Source organism: Ochotona curzoniae, unplaced genomic scaffold, assembly GCF_017591425.1.
Source record: "Ochotona curzoniae isolate NIBS_2020 unplaced genomic scaffold, NIBS_Ocur_1.0 contig_3622, whole genome shotgun sequence".
Classification (NCBI taxonomy): domain Eukaryota; kingdom Metazoa; phylum Chordata; class Mammalia; order Lagomorpha; family Ochotonidae; genus Ochotona; species Ochotona curzoniae.
The window spans coordinates 28,161,296-28,184,496 of NW_024465926.1; the positions used below are offsets into that span (position 1 = coordinate 28,161,296).

General features: G+C 44.2%; 1 protein-coding gene across 2 annotated transcripts in view; it reads right to left on the minus strand.

The window, feature by feature from the left end:
* LONP2 (lon peptidase 2, peroxisomal) overlaps window positions 1-19,075 on the minus strand; it is a 114,708-nt gene extending 95,633 nt beyond the window's left edge. Inside the window, exons 1-6 of one of the 2 annotated variants that reach the window (XM_040982746.1) lie at window positions 18,782-19,075; window positions 9,086-9,320; window positions 6,839-6,970; window positions 4,664-4,786; window positions 2,444-2,607; window positions 654-748 (exon numbers count right to left, since the gene is read on the minus strand). In XM_040982746.1, the coding sequence (XP_040838680.1) occupies window positions 654-748; window positions 2,444-2,607; window positions 4,664-4,786; window positions 6,839-6,970; window positions 9,086-9,320; window positions 18,782-19,014 (982 nt within the window). In that variant the 5' untranslated portion in view covers window positions 19,015-19,075. The remainder of the gene's footprint in view (window positions 1-653; window positions 749-2,443; window positions 2,608-4,663; window positions 4,787-6,838; window positions 6,971-9,085; window positions 9,321-18,781) is intronic. The other variant, XM_040982747.1, reaches the window with a different exon arrangement.
* Between the last annotated feature and the right edge of the window lie 4,126 nt (window positions 19,076-23,201).

Genomic DNA, 23,201 nt, shown 5'->3' on the forward strand with positions numbered 1-23,201 from the left:
CAGAGGGCAGATCTTAAGTGTTCTTACCACACATTATAAAAGCAAATAACAACAATAAAAGGTGGGCCTAGATCAACGGCTCAGCGACTAAATCCTTATCTTGCAAGCATTGGGATTCCACATGGGCACTGGTTCATGTCTCAGCTGCTCCACTTCCCATCTCACTCCCTGTTAATGGCTTGGTGAGGCATTAGAGGATGGCCCAAAGCCTTGGGACCACGTACCCATGTGGGAGACCCAGAAGCTCCTGACTCCTGGCTTCAGATTGGCTCAGCTCTGGCCACTGCAGTCACTTGGGAAGTAAACCAGTGGATGGAAGATCTTTCTGTTTCTCCTCTCTCTGTAAATCTGCCTTTACAATAAAAATAAACAGATCTTTTAAAAACAACAAAAAAAGATGTGGGAGGAAATTTGGGGAGGTGAAGCGAGGTGTTCATGATCTTGATGGGAGAGATGGCACTAAAACTCACTGTGACGTGACCATGACATCTGTACAATAGCTGTTATGTACCAATCATACCTCATCAAAATGATTCTTGAAACTAAAGCTAAAAATTAACTTAGTGGTACAATAACTGAGAAAACTTCAAATGAGAATTTGCATGATCTGAGTGACAATTTAGTGGCAAAAGGGTGTTGTTTTGTTGGCTCACCAGTTGTACTTTTGTTCCAAGGAAGCTCTACCATAAGTTCCAAATAATTTCTAGTCAGGGCATATTCTGGCATTGACTGAGGCATTTTTTTGAGCCTGCGGATAAAAAAAAAGGGTAAATATGGTAAACAACATAGAAAAATTCTATAATAGAATAATCAAGTATACCTTCATATATATATATATATACACACACACACACACACACAACACACACACACACAACACACACATCCCATGCACACAAGGAACTTCAAAAATTCATGGAAAACTTAAAGATGTTCAAAAAAATCTGAAATCCATGTATAGTGCTTTCATAATACACATAACACATTCTCATGAACTTTTAAAAGATAGGTCAATTTGGTTAAACAAATTTGGAAAAGTTTTGAAACACCTGGTTAGTAAAAGTTGATTTTGTTTTCTAATGTACTTATTTTGCTTGTAACGCATTTGTTCTGTTAAAAATTTTATAAAAGATAATTAACAGACTGGGAGAGCAGGTGGTGAATAAGACAGAGGGCCTCAAGTGACAAATAGCCATTAACATACTTATCACAGTAAGACTGCAGCAGCTAATTGTACATCACGATAACTACATATTCTGTATCAGAGATGAGCTCTGCTCACTGGAGCAATCCAACATCAGAAGTTACCAAAAACACAACCTGTATACTACATGGCAGTTCTTCACTAAGTGTTCTGTGCATAACAGATGTCCTACGTTTATTAATCCATATTAGAATTAGTGTAACATACTCCTTGCAGTGGATGTTGGGCCTAGCAGTTCAGATAGGGATTTCTCACATGGAAATATCTGGGCTTGATATCCAGTCCCAGTGCCTCACTCCAACTTCCTACCAGTGGAGACGTCAGGAGGCAGCAGTAACATCTGAAATGATTGGTTTTCCATCACTCATGTTGCCGACTTGCACCACGGTCCCAGCTCCTGAACTGGGCCTGGCCATTGGGACCGTTCGGCTAGTGAACCAGCTGCCAGGACCAATCTCTCTTCACTTTTTTCTTTTTATGAAAGTTTATTTTTCCTCTCTCAAAAAAATAAATATAAACAAATATTTTCAACTATGCTTATCAACTGTGAACCTCAGCAAGTCATACTGCTAAGCATCCAAGCAAATTCATCATAATTTACTACTAAAATGCAAAGCAGTTGGCAACTATAAGGTAAGCAAAGGGGGAAAAAAAAAAAGATTTTGTATTTATCCCTGAGGCTATTTAGAAAGTACAATCAACCCATATGCCCTATTTTGCCATCAGGATTTCCTTGTATTTTGTATCAAAGAAATCCATAGTTACTCCCCCTCTGGAGTTTATAGCTAAAGAATTAAAGAGTGATGTATAAACAACACAATGACCAAACACCATATCCAAAGCATGGCCAATTCTTTCAGAAAGGCACCCTCAAGAGTTATATTTAATAACACACCACAGGCAGAAAGACTGCATCCTCAGCATTTGAGAAAAAGGCTGAGAAAGTGGTATTAATTTAACAGTGTTAAGAATGTTTTAAGAATTAGGTTCTGGGTGAGGGATGAAGAACAAATGAGCAGGGTGAGAATCAGGCAAGCTGTGAAAGGTGTAGCAACGGAAAGGTTAAGTTGAACAGGCTGGTTCACAGCAGATGAGGCATAAGAAAGGCGAACATGAAACAGATGACTCAGTTTCTAAAGCATCAGATCTCTAAAGTGCCAAATCTCCATGACCAAAACTTTCTTGAACATTAATAAGCAAAATGAAATCACTGCCTAAGGAATGCCCTCTATGGTTCACCTTTTTATTTCTTTGACGCAGACTTTGTGGGCCTGCTCTGGCATGCTGGAGGTTCGTATCTTCTTCTCTAGCATAACGATGTCATCATTGTCTTCCTCCTCGTCTTCATCTTCTAAAGTACCTGGAATGTGTGCAATCCTCTTAATGGGGCGTATCGCTATAACCTAAACGAAGCAGAGAGCAGAAACATGTGTCTAAATACACTGAACATGAAGCATCCACTTACACATAAGGTTATGATTAATGTTGAATGCACATTTTTAAAAAAGATTTGCTTAATCTTTATTTGAAGGGCAGAGTTAACAGAGAGAAGGAGAGACAGAAAGAGATCTTTCATCGGCACATTCATTCCCCAGCTGGCCGCCACAAGAGCTGAACTGAGCGTATCCAACCAGGAGACAGAAGTCTCTTGCAGGTCTCCCATGTGGATGCAGGTTTCCCAGGATATGAGCCATCCACCAGTGCTTTTCCAGGCTATAAGGAGGGAGCTGGATAGGAAGTGGGCAGCCAGGACATGAACAGATGAACATGGATGTCAGCACCTCAGGTGCCGACCCTGATCACACATTTTTATGACTATAGTCGTTTTTTTTTTAAGATCTACTTATTTTTATTGGAAAGACAGACATACAGAGAGGAGAAAAGACAGAGAGGAAGATCTTCTGCCTGCTGATTCACTTCCCAAGTGGCCATAGCAGATGGAGCTGAGCTCCAATCCGAAGCCAGGAGCCAGGAGCCAGGAGTTTCTTCTGGGTCTCCCACATGGGTTCGGGGTCCCAAGGCCTTGGGCCATCCTCGACTGCTTTCCCAGGCCACAAGCAGGGAGCTGGATGGGAAGCGAGGCCACTGTGACATGAATCAGCACCCATTTGGGAACCCGGCACATGCAAGGTGAGGATTTTAGCCACTAGGCCCAGGCCCATGACTACAGTCTTTATATTAAGTTATTCAAGTTCAGAATGTACACAAGGAGGCAGCAGAATTCACAAAATAGAACAACAGATAGCCACAACTTTTAGGTTAGTTCCTAGCCTCAAGCAGTCCCACCCACATCCATTATCTTCCTGACCTCACCTCTGCCCAAATCATCACTTGGCAGCTCCAGGCAGGCCTCAGACAGACCCCACCACGAAGATCAGCGCCACATATGACACAGGAGGAAAGAAGGATTGCTTAGCAATTGAAGTGGAGTCCCATAAATGCTATTTTTTGGGGGACAAATGCAACTGATCTCTTCGACTTGGATTAACTAACATGGGTTAAAGAGCTTAGGACCGTAATTTTCAATAAGTAAAACGTGGAAAGACAAAAAAAAAGTGGCGGGGAGGAAGAGAGGGGCATTGAGAGAAGGAGCGGGAGATAAATATGGTTGTCTTCTTAGAGCTGTATGTATTAAATACTTAAAATCTGGTCTCTATAGATTAACAATTTTTTAAAAAAGATTTTTATTTGAAAGGAAAGATTGCAGAGAGAAGGAGAGAGAGGGAGAGAGAGAGAGAGATCGAGATTCTCCATCCACTGGTTTACTACCCAAATGGCCACATGGCTGGAGCTGATCTGGAGCCAGGAGCCTCCTTGCACTTTCCACATGGAAGCAGGGGTTCAAGGTCTTGGCCTTTCCTCTGTTGCTTTCCCAAGTCACAAGCTTAGATTAGAAACAGAGTGGCCAGGACAATGAACTAGTGCCCACACAGAATGCCAGTGCCACAGGCACTGGTGCCACTATGCCATGGTGATGGCCCCAATATTAATAAAAAATTTGTAAAAAGAGTTAAGTGCCTTCAAAAGACTTAATTTAAGGAAAATTAAAGGGAAAATGGGTCTTTATAAAATTGGTAGGGAACAAACAACTCTAAGTTTAGAAGAGAGGGAAAACAGCGATGAAATGAAAACTGAATCATTTATACAGTCGGTCAAATCAGGGTCCCACCTGAGGAGTCCTCTGGGGAAAAAATTCAATCAATCATCCCTTAGGTGACTAAGAAAGCAAGGATCTTCAAGTGAGAAGGCGCTCTCCTGCGTCAAGCAAGGAGGGCGAAGAAGGATAAAAATCCTCCGGGCATGGGGAAGGACTGGAAACACCAACATTTTATCGGGACCTTGAGCGGCAAACAGTTGACTAACTTCTCTTCAATTCTCATATATTTATTAATTTTTAAAATAAAACCTGAATCACATTCCATATAAAACCTCAATAAATGGATTGAACGGACTGCATACCCGCTTGTCATCATCTTGCTTGGGCTTTCTGGTTTTCTGAAGCAATTTCAGGCCTTCAATCTGTCTGACAAGCAGCGGGATGGTCATCTTGAACCGCTCCTCCAGGCTTACAGCATCCAGAATCTAAGGACACGAAAGGCGATTAATGCCATTCTCTCAGAAACGTGTGTTCCACAGACAAGCAGCCCAGCACGACTTAAACTGTTACTTACACTGGAACAACACACACACACACACACACACACACACACACACACACACACACACACACACACACACACACACACACACACACAAACACACGCTCTCCTATCAGTGTTTATGTCTTTACTACGGCTAACACAGCAAACTCACTACACTCACCAGCAAGCTTATTGACACCGGATGGGACACACGAATCGAGTTTTGTATGTTCCAAGATCCAAAGCCACACGGCTGATCTCAGCTCCTTCTGGGGGTGATTCTCTTAAAGCCCACATGCATCCGCAATATTGGTCTAAACAAATTCTAGGCTCCAAACACTAAGTTTTTATAGACGCAAGAGAACAGGCGCAACCTCGATTAAACTAGCAATGCTGGAGGAACAGCAGATCCCCATTTCCTTAGTGCAACGCACACTAAGGGCCACACCTGTGACAGGGACTGCTCCAGCAGTCCCAACCCCTCCAGCAGCACGCCTGTGTCTACACAAACTCTATTCTGGCAGGTGTACTTGATAACTATAACGACTGGCTTTAAATATTAAACACATGAATAAAATAAGACAGGGTTGCTTCAATGAAGACTAACAAATATTCTAGGACGATTCATAAAATGGACTAAGAGGTACTACAAAAACAATTCTGCAAGAAAGCTTAATGGTTTGGGGGTTACGTCTTGTAAATCTAGAATTTCATACCGAGAAATATTTTTCTTTAAAATCGTCTCATTTATAAATGCACCCAAAGTGTTATTTATATTTGAAAGAATGTGCAACTCTGATACAGCAGGTCTTGCTCAGAAAATGGTACAACAAAGTACCTTTACATATTTAAAGTAAATATATACCTTGTAAAAATTCTGATTCAACTTCTCCCAAAAATTGACCAACTGCTAGTACTAACTTCTCAATAAAATACTGCCTGTATAAGTATTCAAAATAATCTTTGAAATTCAATTTAAATCTGAGTTTTTAACCATTTGCTTTAAAAAACTCTTTATTCATTTGAAAAACAGAATGACACAGAGAGAGATCATCCATCTGCTGGTCCACTCTCCCCGAATGCCTCCAATAACCATGGCCAGGCAGATGCCTGGAGCCAGGAACTCCACCCAAGCCTCAGACACAGGCCAAGGATTCCAAGTCCTCAGGCTGTCTGCAGTTGCCTCCCAGGCACATTAGCAGGAAAATGTATTAGAGGCCTGGAACAGCCAGAACTTGAACTGGCAGAAATACATGCAACAAAAGCTCAGCTTGACCGAGCCTATATACTTTTCTTAAAGGTCAAAAAAATTGAACTATTCCCTATCCTGACCTAAATAGACAGTGGCAAGCACTTGGCTTCAGTTTAAAGTTCTTGTCTTGTATTATAAACACAAGGATTTGAGTCCCTGATTCCAGCTTCCTGCTAGTATGCACCCTGGAAGGCAACTGATGGCCCAGGTGCTTGGCCCTGCCTCCCTCTGGGGGGCTGCTTGTTAAGTTCCAGACTCCTAACTTCAGCCTGGCCCAGCACGGGGCACTGTAGGCATTTCAGGAGTGAACCAGTAGCTTTGTATTCCTCTCCCTGTGTGTGTACGTGTCTATCTTTAAATAAATAGGCTTATAAAAACAAAAAGGGACAAAGCAACTTGGCAGTCAAGAAGAGCATACTGACTGAGGGTCAGCGTTACCACTGCCTAAAATGTTGGCATCCCATAAGGCCAGAGGCTCTGATCCAACTCCCCGCTATTGTACCTGGGAAAGCAGCAGAAGATGACACAAGTACTTGGGCCCCTGCATCTCCATGTGAGTCCAGGAAGACATTCTGCATTCTTGGCTTTGGCAATGGCCCAGTCTAGCCATTGTGGCCGTTTGGGAAGTCAACAGATGAAAGATTGCTCTCTCTGTCCTTCCCTCTCCCTGTTAACTCTGCCTTTCAAATGAACAAAAATAAATACAAAAGAAAAAAAAAAACAAAAAAAGGAACATTATACCTGGAGCTTCTCTTTGTTGCTTGTTCGGATAATCGATGTCAGGATGTCTGGCAAAGCTTCCCTTGGAAGATTGTCTAAAAGGCGTCTCAATTTTGCAACAGCAGGAACAGACATATCCAACATTTCCACCAACTAGAAGCGGGGGGAAGGAAAGACTTTTAAAAATGAAATCTGACATTATTTATGAATTTGAACAATCAGATTTCCAAATGGTTTGAATGTTTGGGCCTCAAGCACTCATTGTGAAAGGTCACTAGTAGTACATTCCAGGCATTTCACAGAACTTAAAGGAAAAGAAAATGTCTTGTCAGTCAGAATGAAAATGTAAAATAAATCATATACATCTAAAGGGCCATGAACACACTGAGAAAACAGAACTGACTGCTTACATGTGACTGCTTACTGACTGCTTACTGACTGCTCAATGTGAAAAATTTAAAAAGAACAGTCCCAGCAGAGAACAGAAGGCGAGAGGGGTATAAAAAACAGTATCTGAAGTTAACAGCATGGCTGGGAACCTGGGTGGCACTGGATGGGGATGGACACGGCCAGCAGAAGCTGTAGAGTGCCTCTGGGTCACACTCGAGATTTCAGCCTGCCACTCAAAGGAAAGGCCTGCCCCAAACTGGCTGTTGTTAAGAAAGGCTCAGTGAACTGGGTGAGTTAAAGACAGAGGAAACCAGAAGGTGACCAGTGATGAGGCTCCAGAAATAAATCTAAACAGAGACAAAAGTATAAATGATAAATAATCTTTTTTATTATTGTTATTTATTTATTGGAAAGGCGGATATACAGAGAGGAGAGACAGAGAGGAAGATCTTCCTTCCCATGATTCACTCCCCAAGTGGCTGCAATGGCTAGAGCTGAGCTGATCCATAGCCAGGAGCCTCTTCCAGGTCTCCCACACGGGTGCAGGGTCCCAAAGCCTTGGGCCATCCTCGACTGCTTTCCCGGGCCACAGGCAGGGAGCTGGATGGGAAGCAGGGCTGCCGGGATTAGAACCAGCGCCCATATGGGATACCGGGCGTGCAAGGTGAGGACCTTAACCACTTGCGCCACTGCGCCGGGCCCATGATAAATAATCTTGAAGAGAGGAATGACAAAACTATTATCCCTTAATGCAGCAGAAGTGCTTAAAGACACTTATTTGGAAACCAGACACAGACAAAAACAAAACAAAAGCCTGAAGATGGACCAAGATAAGAAAACAAGCAAAAATTGGATGCATGATGGAAACAAATTATTGGGATTTATTTCTCTTTTTAAAATTCCTTTCATGTCCTTTGAAAATCTACACATTTCAGAAGCTTCTGTAGATTCACAGGGCAGGAGAGGAGGGGAAGGCAGGGGGCGCTGAGGAGCTGCATTCAAGGGGTGCACAGCGGCCTGGTGGAAAGGAAAAGATGTGTCCTGCCATCCAACCATCTGCACCTGGCCTCAGAGGGCCACGCACCAGCTCTGGCCCGCCAACTGAAGCTGCTCCAGATCCTATCAAAGTTACTGCTCAAAACCTCCACGTTTTCTCTTACTGTTCACCACACCAGAAGTGTGTCCCTTCAAATGACACATTCCCCATACCAGGGAACACGAGTCCATACACTTTTCAACAATCAGTAGCTTTTCATAATCCAGATCTCCCACTGCTATACGATAAACAGAGATTCACTTACAGTTATGGAATTATATTAATAGAAAAATAGGTGGCTACACTTTATAATGTAATTTTAAAATGTCTAAAATGAAACAATGTGGACAGAACAGTTTTCTGTTCTATCTCACGGAGAAACTTGAAGCCCAGAATTACAGGTCACACCTGTTATGTTGCTAACCATACATTAAATCCATCCATCAAAGCTTAATCTTGCAGTTACTGCCAGGCATAACATGTCTTTTATTTTTAAAGCAATGTAACCAATATAGCTTTGATATTTTAGTGACAAATAGTTTTTGAGCAGTATTTTAACATTAAGCATTTAACATTTTAATATTAAATTCATTAAATCATTAACTTTCTGATCTGGAGATATTGGAAGTTACCATAAACGCTTTAGAAATATTCACTGGAGAAACTTTAGGAAGGCTGCCCAATGTATACAGACGCAAGCAAATTAAAATTGATGCTATAAAATATTTTCAAATTATTTAAATGTACACTGCTATAAAATTCCACAACTCAACAGATAGGATGTAGTGTAGGACAGAAAAAGGCACCAAAGGAAAAGAGTTTTAAGGAGAAAAGTAGCTCACTTGCACTGCATATTTATAAAACTGTTCTGACAACTCTCCCAGCTCCTCTCTACTGTTTGAAGTGTTGGGAAACTCCTCAAGCCGGTCCAACTGTTCCACCTCAGCAATGGGGTATGGCTTCTCCTTTAAGACCTCGAGAATCTGGAAACGGCACAGCCCTGTAATCAGCAAAGTGTAATGTGGCTTGGGCCAGTTGCTGCCCACAACTTGAATCGCCAGTGCAGCTGTCCCAATCCTGAAAAACATACAAAATATGGACATCACATTCAGCGTGGGAAAACAGAAACTACAGAAGTAAGTCATTAAACAAACAAAAAAAGAACACATGAAGTATTACTGAATTATTTCTTTGCTTAGTTTAGCACTGGAAACACAGACTGTTAAGTCACCACTGGCAGCTAACAGGCAAAGCAGACAACCTCAGTGAAATTAGCTCCTCTTCGGAAAACTAAGTAAGAACGCTCAATCATTTGTATCATTTAAAGCATGTCATGTAGGAAAATACCTAAGAATTATAACTTAGATATATTTTGATGCCAAGGGCCGGGGCATCCCCTATGGGTGCCGGTTTCAATCCTGGATGTTCCATGCCTGATTCACCTCCCTGCTAATGCCCTTGGGAAAGCAACAGGAAGACAGCTCAAGTGCATGGGCCCCTATCCACTCAGGAGACTCTGATGAAGCTCCTGGCTCCAAGTGTCAGACCGGCCCAGCTCTGGTTGTTGTGGCCATTTAGTAATGGAAGGGAGATCTCTGTCTCTCTTTCTGTAATTCTGCCTTTCAAATAAAAATGAATAAATCTTTAAAAAAAATTAATTTGGAGGACTGGCACCATGGTGTAGTGGGCTGTTTCCACCTGTGGCATCAGCATCTCCTATGGGCGCCGACTCATGTCCCAGCTGCTCCACTTCCTACCCAGCTCCCTGCTTGTGGCCTGGGAAAGCAGTGGAGGATAGCCCAAGTGCTTGGGCCCCAGCCACCCATGTGGAAGACTACATGGGGGTTTGGGGCTCCTGGCTCCTGGCATCGAATCAACTCCAGCTAATGTGGCCACATGGGGAGCAAACTAGCAGATGGCAGATCTCTGTCTCCTCTTTGTAACTCTGCCTTTCAAATAAAAATGAATGGATCTTTAAATAAATTTTGGCAACCAGGAACAAAACAATTGGGCACAAGAGTAAATATTATCATTATAACCAAATTTAAGTATAAATAAATCAATCCATGAACCTGTTGCAGTATCAGTTTTTGCTCCTAACATTAAGCCAGTTACATAGTCAGCTAAACATCTACCTATCCACCTTATCACAAACTGAAATCCCAACCCAGGAATTGCTTTGCTCTTATGAATGTGGGAGTTAATATTACAGGTCATACACTGCCACGCAACGAGAGCTAGATTAAGACCTGCCTCTCGGGGGAGGGGCAGGCCTAGTGCCAAGCAGTAACTGCCCACCTTGTAATAGCTGACCGTGTTTTACTTAAGTCTCAGGGCAGAGATAAACCTGCAGGAGATGCCTCCAGATTCCAAATTAAAGTAACATTTTCTTGCCTCAACATGAAAAAGGGAGTAATTTCAGAAAAGAAACATTAAGGTGACTAGTGCTCTTAACACCTTAGGGAAATGGTAATATTAGAGCACTGCACCGCTGCTTACCTCAGATCATACTGAAATACATACAAATATTTATATATATAGTATTCCAGCAGACAAATATATACAGAAAGAGATTTTCAATCCACCAGGTCTTCCCCAAATAAGGCACAAAAGCTAAGTCTGGACCAGGCTGAAGTTAAGAGCCAGGAACTTCTGGGTCTCCCACATGTGTGCAGGGGCCCAAGGACTCAGGTTATCCTCCACTGCTTTCCTACGCCTTAAAAGCAGGAAAGTGGATTGGGAAGTGGAGCAGCTGGGACATGAACTAGCCAGGCTGCAAATCAGCACCCATATGCAATGCTGGCACTAGCAGGGGGAGGATTAGCCTGTTACGCCACTGTGTTGGCCCCTCAGTGGATTCTTAAATTCATTATAAATTTTTTTAAGATTTTTTTTTTTCCACTGGAAAGTCAGATTTACAGAGAGAAGGAAAGACAAAGATATTCCATCCCCAAGTGGCTGCAATGGCCGGAGCTGAGCCAATCTGAAGCCAGGAGCTCTTCCGGGAGTACAGATGCATACTGCAACATATATTCACTTGCTGGCATGCCAGTCTCCACCACACAGTTCATCTGCTAGAAAAATGTGTATGTTTACAAAATTATGTATTTGTTTTGTCTTTTGCTTGAAGGTTTCCTTGTATCAGAGAGAACATAAAATATCTGTCCCCACAGGATTGGCTTATTTCACTGGGCATAATGGTCTCTAGTTGGGACCACCTTATTACAAATACGAAAATTTCATTCTTTTGTGACTGACTACTATTCCATGGAGTAGATATACCATAGTTTCTTTAGCCATTCCTCTTTCGACAGGCATCTGGGATGTCCCATGTCTTCACTATTAAGGATTGTGCTGCTATAAATGAGGGTTGCACAGTACTCTTTCATATGCACAGTTCATTTCCTTTGGATAGAATCCCAGGAATGGGATAGCTCGGTAACATGGTAGATCAATTTTCAGTGTGTTGGCATCTCTACGCCGACTTCCATAGTGGACGCCCTAGCTTACATTCCCAACAACAATGAAGTAGGGCGTCTTTCTGTCCACATCCATGCCAGGTGTTGTTAGATTTGTAAATGTGGGCCAGTCTTGTTAGAGTTAAGTGGAACTTCAACACAGTTTTTGTTTGTATTTCCCTAATAGCAAGGGAGCCTGAGTATTTTTTCATATGTCTATTAGCCACTTGAAATTGTTCTTTTGAAAAATGTCTGCTCTGGGCCCCATGAGATAGCATAGTGGTTAAAGTCCTCGCCTTGCATGTGCCGGGATCCCATATGGGCGCCAGTTCTAATCCATGTGGCCCAGCTTCCTATCCAGCTCCCTGCCTGTGGCCTGGGATAGCAGTTGAAGATGGCCCAAAGCCTTGGGACCCTGCATCCACGTGGGAGACATGGAAGAGCTCCTGGCTTCGAATTGCCTCAGCTCTAGCTGTTGGGCTCACTTGGGCAGTAAACCATCAGACGGAAGATCTTCCTCTCTGTCTCTCCTCTCTGTATATCTGATTTTGCAGTAAAAATAAATAAATCTTTAAAAAAAAAAAAGAAAGAAAAATGTCTGCTCATTGCTTTCATTTCTTCTCAGGGCTGTTTGTTTTTCTGTCATTGGGTTTATGACATGATTTGTAAGTTCTGGATATTATTTTCCTAACGATTGTGTAGTGTGCAAAGATTTTCTCCCATTCTGTTGGTTGCCTCTTTGTTCAGTTTCTTTTGCTGTACAGAAGCGTCTTAGTTTGACGTTTATTTTGTTTTTTACTTATGTTGGCTTTGCCTACTTGTGCTTTGGTGACTTTTTTAAGAAGTCTCTTCCAATGCCTACACTTTATAGAAGGCTTCCTATGTTTTCTTTTAGCAGTTTAATGGTTCCTGGGTGCTAGTTTACGTCATTGATCCATTCAGAACTGACTTCTGAGTGAGGTAAGAGGTGAGGTCTTGCTTCTTACTTCTGTTATCCAACAGCTTTTCTGGAAGAAACCAAACTTATCCCACTGTTATTTCCAGTTCTTCTGTCAAAGATTAGTTGGCTGTACATGTGTGGGCTCATTTCTGGGGTTTCTATTCTGTTCCATTGATCTTCTCTGTTTCTGTGCCAGTACCAGACTGTTTCAGTTACCATTGCGCTGGAGTATGTCTTGAGGTCCAGAATTCTGATTCTTCTAGCTTTCTTATTATTCTTCAGGATACTTTTGGCTATTTGTGGTCTCTCATGTAGAACTGATTTTAAACCATAACTTAAGCCATATAATTTGGAGGACAATTGGGTGAGTAAAAAAAAAAAAAATCAGATACTCTAAAAATGCAAAACAAACTGGCAATTATCTACTACTCTGACTGTAATGTATTACGGCTGCTTTTCTTCAGTCACTCAGTTTTCACTCTCTGAAAACCAACTCAGACTGCCTGATAGAGTTAGCAAAATCAAAGTTGAATAGAGACCGGCTGAATTTATAATTCACTGCAGATGACAGTACCATGTTTGCACAATGCTAACTGAGTTCATAGTTCAGTTTGTACACAGAAATATCCATACAAAATAAACCGGATCCCAGGCCTGAGGAGTTTGCAAAGCAGAAATGATGGCGAAGCCAGAGAGTGGAAACAGATCCAACTGGGAGATAAACTAAATTATTTGGGCTTTATCCTTCATAAAAGTTGATACTGAAAATAAGTCTTCTTACAAAGCAAATAAAATACATTGTTTATAGTGAAAGAGAGATGTTCCAAAATAAATGGATAAAGTTGGATTTACATGCTGCCTCTTTTGAGAAAACACATGAGTGTACTCAGAGTTGCTAGAAAAAAGTTTACTTTGGGGAGAAGTAACTTTGAAATCCATGCACAGTACTTTAATTTTTATTTTGAATTTTGAATTTTATGGTACAACTTCATAGAATCTGGGATTCTGGCCAATGCCAAATTCCCACCCCCTAACTGATTTTCCCCATGTTGCTACAATAATATAGTCCTTCATAAGGAGTCATGATTCCATCAGTCTGTTATCTAAGTGTGTCCTGACATTGCTGGTACAGACGATATCAGATAGTCCAGCATCCCATTGTCTACTCACATCCAACAGTTTCACTGGGAGTCCATCTTTGATTTGGAAGCAGGGATGCATATTGCATTGTATCCCCACATCTGGATATAGTAGTTTCTATTACTTCATCACTATACATTCATCACTATACACTATACATCACTATACATTCATTACTCCCTTTAGTGAGAAGCCACAAGATAAGGTCAACAACCAGTATAAATAAGAACAACAACAACAACAAAATATAGCACCATGGAGTCGAAAAAATGTGCCACTGAATAACCAACACATGGGTGACAAAAAGAAAACACAAAAGCCTCTTGGATAAAATGACACTACTGCCATGCTCAATATTTTTATAACACACATTTCCCATTAACTTCTGAAGAGACTGGGTATAATAATTTTAAGTATGTTAATCAAATTAATTGAAGTGTGTTAAACCTGAATTCACTTACAATTGACTAAAACATCCTGCTTAAAGAAAAGAACCTATGAAACAGAGTACACCTAGTGAAAGACATTCTGGGTGAAAAGCATTATCCAAAAGGCACCTGTGGACTGCTACTTTGGACAAGTTGTACTGTACACTGCGCTCTAGATTCTACATATAAAAATAAATAAACATAATATTCAATTAATCTAGGGCCCAGCGGCACGGCCTAGTGACTAAAGTCCTCGCCTTGAACGCCCCGGGATCCCACATGGGAGCTGGTTCTAATCCCGGCAGCTCCACTTCCCATCCAGCTCCCTGCTTGTGGCCTGGGAAAGCAGTCGAGGACAGCCCAAAGCCTTGGGACTCTGCAGCTGTGTGGGAGACCTAGAAGAAGTTCCTGGATCCTGGGTTCCTTGGGGAGTGAATCATGGGATGGAAGATCTTCCTCTCTGTTTCTCCTCCTCTCTATATATCTGACTTTGTAATTAAAAAAAAAATCTTTAAAAAAAATATTCAATTAATCTATCACTTTCCTTCTATGACACTTAAAAGGCTTTACATTACTAGTTATCTTTCTAAATATCCCAGCTCTTCTATTACTATTATGCATCATTAGCTATGACCAATAAGCAACACTTTGATTTGCAACAGTTACAAACTTACACATCCAAAAGGACACAGTCCTTCTGTAGCCCTGTAACCTATGCCCAGAGTACTGTGACATCAGCTGTTACAGTTCAAGGAATTTCTGAAACTCCTAGCTGGAATCTGTAAAGCCTAACTTCAATTCAAATGAGGTCTACCGTGAATATGATCTGTATAATTTGGAAACTGACTTAGGTAATGTAAAAGTTCAAAAGCATCTGAGAAACATCAATTTCAGTGGTGGAAAAAACCAGAAGCAGCACAGGAGGAACAAGGATAGAAGGAATGAGGTTATGTGACCTGGGTCTGCCTGCCAAACCTTTCTGTTCTGAAACTTTTAAAGCTCTCCATTTTCTTGGAATCCTCAAGCTTCCAAGTCCTTTTGATGACAATGCTAGTTCTATCCATACCGAATAAAGGCAGGCCCCCCCCCCCCAACTTCCTGCAACTCCTATTTGTGAAATCTACATTTAGAACCTCCACTTTAGGGAGTAGTAAACCAGGTCTCAAACACTTTGCAATCACAAAAGGCTTTCTGTTTCATGATATACTTCCTTCTATCCCTGCGAGAACAGCAGCAACAGCTCCTTGTTCCAAGTCTGGAACCAAGATTGAGTAAGGGAAAACCGAGTGATTCACCTGCGGTCGCCGGGGTTTTTAACAGCAATAGGGTTCCTGAGAGTGTCACGACCTGTCCTTCCCTTTTCCCAACACCATGGACAGTAGGAATTTGTACCCACAGCAAGTGTAGAAATAAACGCTGAGAAGCACTGTTTCTACTTAATGGGCAGCGTTTGCCATCTTAACGGCAATGAAGAGAAGTGTGGCTATCAAGGCTCCTCCTGCAGAGGCACCCTGGGACAGCTCTGGAGCCTCTGTCTTGGTGTCATAGCACTTATCTCCCTGAGGAGCTCTGAGCAAAACGGATCACTGTCATTAACGATGCCTTAGAAATAAGGCAGGAATCCGCCCGGAGTACGCCACATTCCTTAAGGGCAAAGCTTTCTGCGGCCGTCATTTGGCTTCTCACCCTTTCTTAAAACTTTGTTTCACAAAGGGAAAAAAAAAAAAGATTTAGGAAAATCCAAGAGAAACCATCATCACATACTTCATAATACAGAAGATTAAATTTAAGAATATTACTACCATTGGGTAATAGTTCTTCAATGTGTAAAAATGCCAACAGATACAACATGAATAATGTACAAAGAACTGATCCAAATTATGAAGCTGTGTACTTGCAATATATATATATGTGTGTGTGTGTGTATTATGGGTACACTTACACATGTGTGTATAGTATATATGTAAAAACTGCTGGTGGGACTGATGCAACTCTCACAGAGGAAGAGGAAAATCAGAAAACAAAGAGAGATTGACAAATCGCCTATGAGGAAATGAAGCCGCGTACCCCAGGAAGGACCAGGTGACCATCCTGAAATGCATAAAAGGATACTGTTACTGTACACACACCACTACATGATTATTCATCTTCACTAGGAAAACAAGGGGTCACTCTATAGCCTCTGAAAACACACTCGAGCAGAGAAGTGCAGGGTGTCCCAGGATGGTATAACAGCAAGTTCCCAGGGTCAATTAAAAGGTCTTCCTTTAAGGACACCACATGCCAGCAGTGGGAAGACACTGGCACAGAAAGCGGCCCAGTAAGTCAACAACTGTGTGGCAAGTCAGTTACTTCTTGAAGACCACGGCCAGTGTCACCCGGCTGCAATAAAGGACTCAAGCACTGTCACCCTGGACCACAACCACCATCAGGAAAAGCAGGTAACTGGGGGGGAGGCCGGATTTGTGAATTTCCACAGATGATGCTATGGATAACTCAGTATCTGTATTATTAGGATTCCAGTTTTCCTTCAAGCAAAGAGTGCTATAAGGGTCACAACGGGGGAAGAGGGCTGTGGAATATAGTGCACTCCTTGCACAGACTTTGCACGCAGCAAACACTTTCTAGGATACTTAGGTGGCCAGAGTTCTCTGAAGACTTCAATATGTGTTTCCTAATTCAAACAATTAAATGTTCATGTGGTTTGAAGTAAAGGCAACAAAATGAACATCAAGATCGCGGCGTGGACATTATCTGAGGGTCAGTGATGACTTGCAGGCAGAAGTCAGTTACTGTGTTGGAGGGATTATCATGAATAATACGAAAACTTTAAACCTTCCTTGCCAGAACAATGCCAACCAACAAAACTAAACCTAAAATACGACTAAATCTTTCAAAATCCACAATCCATCCATGAGCCTGTAATGTATTTTTTTTTTGGATGTTAAGTATGAGCATACCTGCTTTCAGCAGACACATGCATGACTGGGCACTGAGAGCAGAACCCTACATGATAAATGACGGGATGATCACACACAGGGTCACCTCAGTCCACACGGTCAGAGAATAAGGAAGCCTGAAACAGCAACCAGCTCCACGCAGGCAACAGCCAGAGTAGACCAGACATGACCCAGCATGTTTGCCATGCTGGAGAAAAGTAAGGCTTCTGCCATATGAATCCTGGGCTAGGCTGGGCTGGGCTGGGGGTTCTGGTGGTGGTTGTTTTTTTTTTTTAAGGAGGTGCCAGGATCCTGCTAAAATCTTTAGAAAGCTAAGGACTTCCTTCTTGCCCCTCCCCTCCCGCAATGTACAGCCACCTACATTTTTCACTTAAAGCAGGGCCTTTTAATCCTTCTGAAATCCTTACAGAGTTGGGAATGCCTAATTTGAAAACGCAGGGTAACTGCAGGAGGCGACAGAGCTCCAGGACAGGTCAGCGTGGAGCCAGGCGCCAGCCATGGAGTGTGAAGACGGTCCTGCCCTGTAACAGCTCAAGTGAGCCACGTCGGGAATTCCAGTGGCCACATCACAAAGGCAAAGCAGGTGAACCCCAGATCTGCAAAATAACCCCAAGTGCAGATCCTTACCCTCAGCGCATTTTCTTAACAGACCGTCTCCATAAAACTAGCGTGTGCCGTACAGTGAGGGACTGGCAGCTGGGGACTGTCCCAGCTCTCCTGGGACCGAGAGAATTCCTGAGACAAAAGGACTTTCTGGGCTAAGACAGACCCGGCAGACTGTGTGGCAACCCCACCACTCCAGCTTCTCGCTTTTGGACCCACTGTTTCCAGGGCTCTCTGGTCACATGTACCTGACAGAGCAGCTGTCCCCTGTTCTCCCCTCCCAGCACAGGGCAAAGCAGACCACACACTATTTCAACTTCATAATACACTGAAGGGATGCATACTGGTAGAGCTCAAATACAGACACAGATTCAATACATGTCTTGTCCAAAGTCACACACCTAAGGGCCATTGACACAGGGCACAGTGGCAAGCCAGCGGCCCGGGAAGAGAAATGTTAAGATATGAGAGAAGGAGCAAAGGTGAGGAGGGAGGAATGTTCTAGAAACAGACTCGGGGGCGCCTGCATGCAGGAAAGGCCTTTTTTTAAAAAAAAAAAAAAAAAAAAAAAAGGAGAAAAGAACCTCCAGGAAGAGTAGCGAATGGGTGGGGGACAGGGAGTGTGGAGGCCAAAGTTTCAGGACTAGCGGGGGACAGGGGGAGTGACTGGAAGAAATCCGAAGGGGGAGCTAGGAGGAGACCTCACCCCCGCCCACAGACCACCGCCCCCTCGTCCCCCCACCCCGGAGGAAGTCAGGGTGACAGGAGACCTAGCAGAGGGGCAGGCAAGTCACAGGGGCAATAATGAGCAGTAAAGGTTTTCGGGCAGGTGCCCCGCAGACCAGAGCCATTCAGCTCTTGAAAAGTCCCTGGGCAGTTCCTTGTCATCCCCAAGTTCCCAGGGCAGAGACCGCAGAGGCACAGCCAAGCCCGGCGAAGGCCGCCGGAACCCCAGCCTCGGAAGCCCGGTGCTGGTACCCCCACGGGGTCCCCGGGCTGCCCGGCCCACCTGTGCAGCGGCGGCAGGTCCTGCGTGTCGCTAGCGGGATCGGGAGTGTTGGGGATGACGCCTAGGATGGTGCTCTGCAACGAGGTGCCCTTGAGCAGGCGGCTCCGCACCAGATGCAGGTTACGGGCCGTGTCCACGCTGGTGCGGATGGTGGACCCGGGCAGCAGGACGCCCTCGTGGGTGAGCAGCAGCGGGAGGCGGCGGGGGATCTGGATGGGGGTCACTGACGACATGGCGACGGCGCGGACGGTCCGCCGAAGGAGCCGGGCGCACGGCGGCGGCCAGCGGCCAGCGTCGCGGCCTGGCAGCCTCTCGGCCGAGGCCCGCCGCCGCTTCCGCTCCGCGCTACGGCCCGCCCCCGGGTCCAATCGCCGCCGCTGCGCGCTGCGCGCCCGGAGCCCGCTGGGAAGGCTGCGCCGGGTCCGTGCGCCGCCGAGAGGGGCGCGCGCAGCGGGCGGGCCGACCGTCCCTGGCGCGCTCCGCCTCACCTGAGCCTGTGGCAAAGGATTCTCGGCCGAGTTCTCCACGGGAAAAGCTCTTAGATTGGCAAAAATAAGACAGGAAGACTGAGGAATTCCCCTGTACCTTTCACTCCACTTCCTCTTGTCACTTCCTCTGTCAGTTCAATGACCAAAGTCAAACTTGGCCACTTCTCTCAGGAATGTCTTGAGTGGGACCCAATCCAGGATGCCGCTGGTCATTTCTGTCCTTTAAAGCCTCGCTCAGTTATTTTGCAGCAGATCTGGCAACTTTGGCTTATCTAATAAATAAATCCACGCGACTTTTGACCACCTTGCGATATGATGGTGAGATGTGCCTCCTGAGTGATGAGTTTAATCCCGATTTCGTGGGGAAGGTGGTATCAGCCACGTTTCTTCTCTGTAAGCCACTCTTTGTAAGTAATAAGCATTTGATGAGGAGTTTAATTACGCGTTGGTTAACCGTGATTCTCCTGTAAGGAGCAGCTGTCCAACCCACCCCATTTACTTCTCCTATTCTTTATCTTAGTGTGTGCTGGTGGGTTTTCTATAGGCTATCACCTGGTACTACTGTGCATTTTGTTACCTGGATGTTTCCCGGTTGGCTATGGGAGCACGTTCGTGCCGGGTTTGATCTGGGTTTGGCTGTAGGCTGCGGAGGGAACTCCATCCGGATGTCCCACACAGGCAGTAGGGACAGATGTTGCGGTTACCTCAGGGAACAAAACAAATAGGGCTCCTGCTTTCATGGACCTCATTCCAGTGGGGGGAAAAGAAGCAAGGAAACCAGAAAGGGTAGTAATGATGAGAGACGGCCGGAGATGACATTGAACTGAACCCTGCACTGCGGGGAAGGCGCAGTGCAAAGATTAGGTGTGGAATCCCGGCACCTGTTCCAGACAATAAGAAGCATAAGGTGCTAGGATGGGTTTAGAGTAGCAGAGGAACTATTGCTGGAGGAACTGCTCTTGGGGCATGGTGGGACCCCAGAGATAAGAAGTGGACAGGGTCTGCTGAAGAGCTGGGACTTCCTCTGATAGCCGTGAGAGTCCCAGTTGAGGAGTAGTAGTAACAGGCTTATATTTTCTGAAGGCTGTTTGGGTGTGGCTGGTGGTGTCACAACCTGAACCATGGTATCCCGTATTGGAGCACCAGTTTCAATCCTAGCTGCTCCACTTTTTTTTTTTTTTTAAGATTTATTTATTTTTATTACAAAGTCAGATATACAGAGAAGAGGAGAGACAGAGAGGAAGATCTTCCGTCCCATGATTCACTCCCCAAGTGGCTGCAACGGCTGGAGCTGAGCCAATCCGAAGCCAGGAGCCAGGAGCGCCTCCGGGTCTCCCACGCAGGAGTGCAGGGTCCTAAAGCCTTGGGCCGTTCTCGACTGCATTCCCAAGCCACAAGCAGGGAGCTGGATGGGAAGTGGGGATGCTGGGATTAGAACCGGCACCCATATGGGATCCCGGTGCATTCAAGGTGAGGACTTTAGCTGCTAGGCCACACCACCGGGCCCGCTGCTCCACTTTTAAACCAGCCCCCTGCCAATGTGCCTGGGAAGGCGGTAGAGGATGGCCTAAGTACTCAGATCTCTGCCACACATGTGAAAGACGCAGATAGGGTTGCATTCCAGAATTCTGACTTCACCCTGGCCCAGACCTGGCTCTTGCCATTTAGGGAATGACTCTGCAAATGGAAAATCCCTCTCCCTCCCTCCCTCCTTCTCTTTCTGTCCTTCTCTCTCTGTCACTCTACTTTTTAAATAAATAAATCTTCAAAAGAAATGAAGATCTTTGTTTAACCAACAAGTTCTGCTCCATTTCTCTGGATGTGTGTTACGCACACTTGCCTGCAATAGACTGACTTTGCTGATGTGTGCATAAAATATTCCTGGCCCAGCCCACAATAGCCTTCCCTTCCACCCAGGGTCTTACCGTGGGCAACAGGGAAGATGGCTGCATTCTTTGAGGCTCCTGATGTTTTCACAGCAAACTTCTGAAATCTTCTTATAGTATACTTTTTAAAAATGTAGTGCTTTTAACTCTGTACTATAATGACAGTAAACCATGTAAGTGATGTGTTCTTTCGATATCATAATCACTGGGTTTATTATTAAAAAGACACATTCATGCCTTCTGTAACAATGGTGTGATGTGGTGGGGGATGGGCCAGAATATGATTTACTTGCCTGACTCTTTCCTGTCCCATCAGAATCTCTGGGGTGACATATGCCTGTCCACTTGGGAGAATATCAAGAATCAGATTGTCAAGTCCTTAGCTGCTGGGAGGCCTTCTTGATTGACCCGTTCCTTCACAGGATCTGTGTGTACTTTAATCATGTATTCATCAAATATTTATTAAGCGCCAGCTGTGTGCTGAGTGCTATTCTAGTTTCCAGGATGCATCAATAAACAAGAGAGAGTGCACGGTTTCAAACAGCTAGCGCTGTAGTGAGGTGGGCAAAACATAAATAAGCCAAAAAAGATAGAAAGGCCAATTTCAGAAAGCAGTAAGTAAGGGAACATGGCTGGAAAATATACCTGGGATCCTACGGAGAAGGGAGATATGGGACGCTTGCTCAGAGGAGCTGGGTGGGAGTTGCTTCCTCTCTGTTTTATTCCCAGCCCTGTTCTATGATGGTTCTGCCATTTGATAGGATAAATTTCAGCTCCAACCACTTCCTGGGAGACTGGGAAAGCTTGTAAGGAATGCTAACAAGGGAAGCTCTAGTCTGCAGGCCAGCTGAGGAAGTCGCTAATGCATGGCTGTGCTCAATCGTCTTGGGATGAACATCCATTATGTATGTTTGCATTTTTCTTTTAAGATTAATTTATTTGTGAATTAGAAAAGCAGAGTTAGAGAGAGACCTTCTATCTGCTGGTTTGCTTGCTAAATGGCCACAACTACTAGGGCTGGCCATATTGAAGTCAGCGGGCTAGAATCCATTTGGATCATTAAGGTGGGTGTTATGGGCCCAAGTACTCAGACATCTTCCCCTGCTTTCCCAATTGCGTTACTGGGATCTGGAAGGGTTGCTGGACCAGAAACAGAGCAGCTGAGACTGGAATCTGTGCTTGTATGGGATGTTGATGTTGCAGGTAGCAGCCCAACCCGCCTCCCTGCAGTGTCACCCTGCACTTTTTTTTTTTTTAATTGTCATTTGGTCATTTGGCTTGGTTTTCTCTGCTTGGTTTCCTGGACAAACCTAAATAGGAAAGGGCCATCGCTATGAAATGGTTACTGCATCCCTCTGTGGGTGTGCATGAGTAAGCCAGATGGGTAAATCATATCAGAGTTGGAATGTTTGATAAACATGGAATATACTTGATCTGTGAGAATGCAGGCTTCCAGATGATTCACACTTGCTGGTTAATGTGTGGAAAATCAACGTATAGTCTGACCATTGAAAGATCTTATAAGATCCAATAATTTAAATGACTTCTCTAAGCAGTGCTCAATAAAAGCGCCACTGCTGAGTTGTCACTGCTGAGTTGTCACTAGCAGAGGAAGAGTAAGGGCGTGGGTTCTGCGTCGCGTTTTGCATCCCAGCTTTCCCAGCGCAGTCACAAAGGCCATCAGGTTACTGCCTGCCCGGCTGTCATTGGAGCCTGATGACCTTGCACTGATTTTTAAGTGGTATTTTCTGACTAGTTGACTGGCTAATGTTCCTTGGGATCTGGGGCTTTGTTTACCCTCTCTTTGTGAGCACCAAGCCCCCTCTAAGATCTTGATGACTCTCTGTGTTTGCAGTTTGGGAGGCCATGGGGCTGCCTCTGGCAAGCCCTTCTCTCTGTCTTTGGTTTTTTCTAGTTCCCATTAAATCTGCACCAGAAGGGAGCCAGGAAAATTAACCACAGGTGCAGTTAGCACAGCCCCCTCAAGCACTTGCAAATGAATTGTGGAAAGAAGTCTTGATAGGGGAAGAATTTAGAAAACAAAAA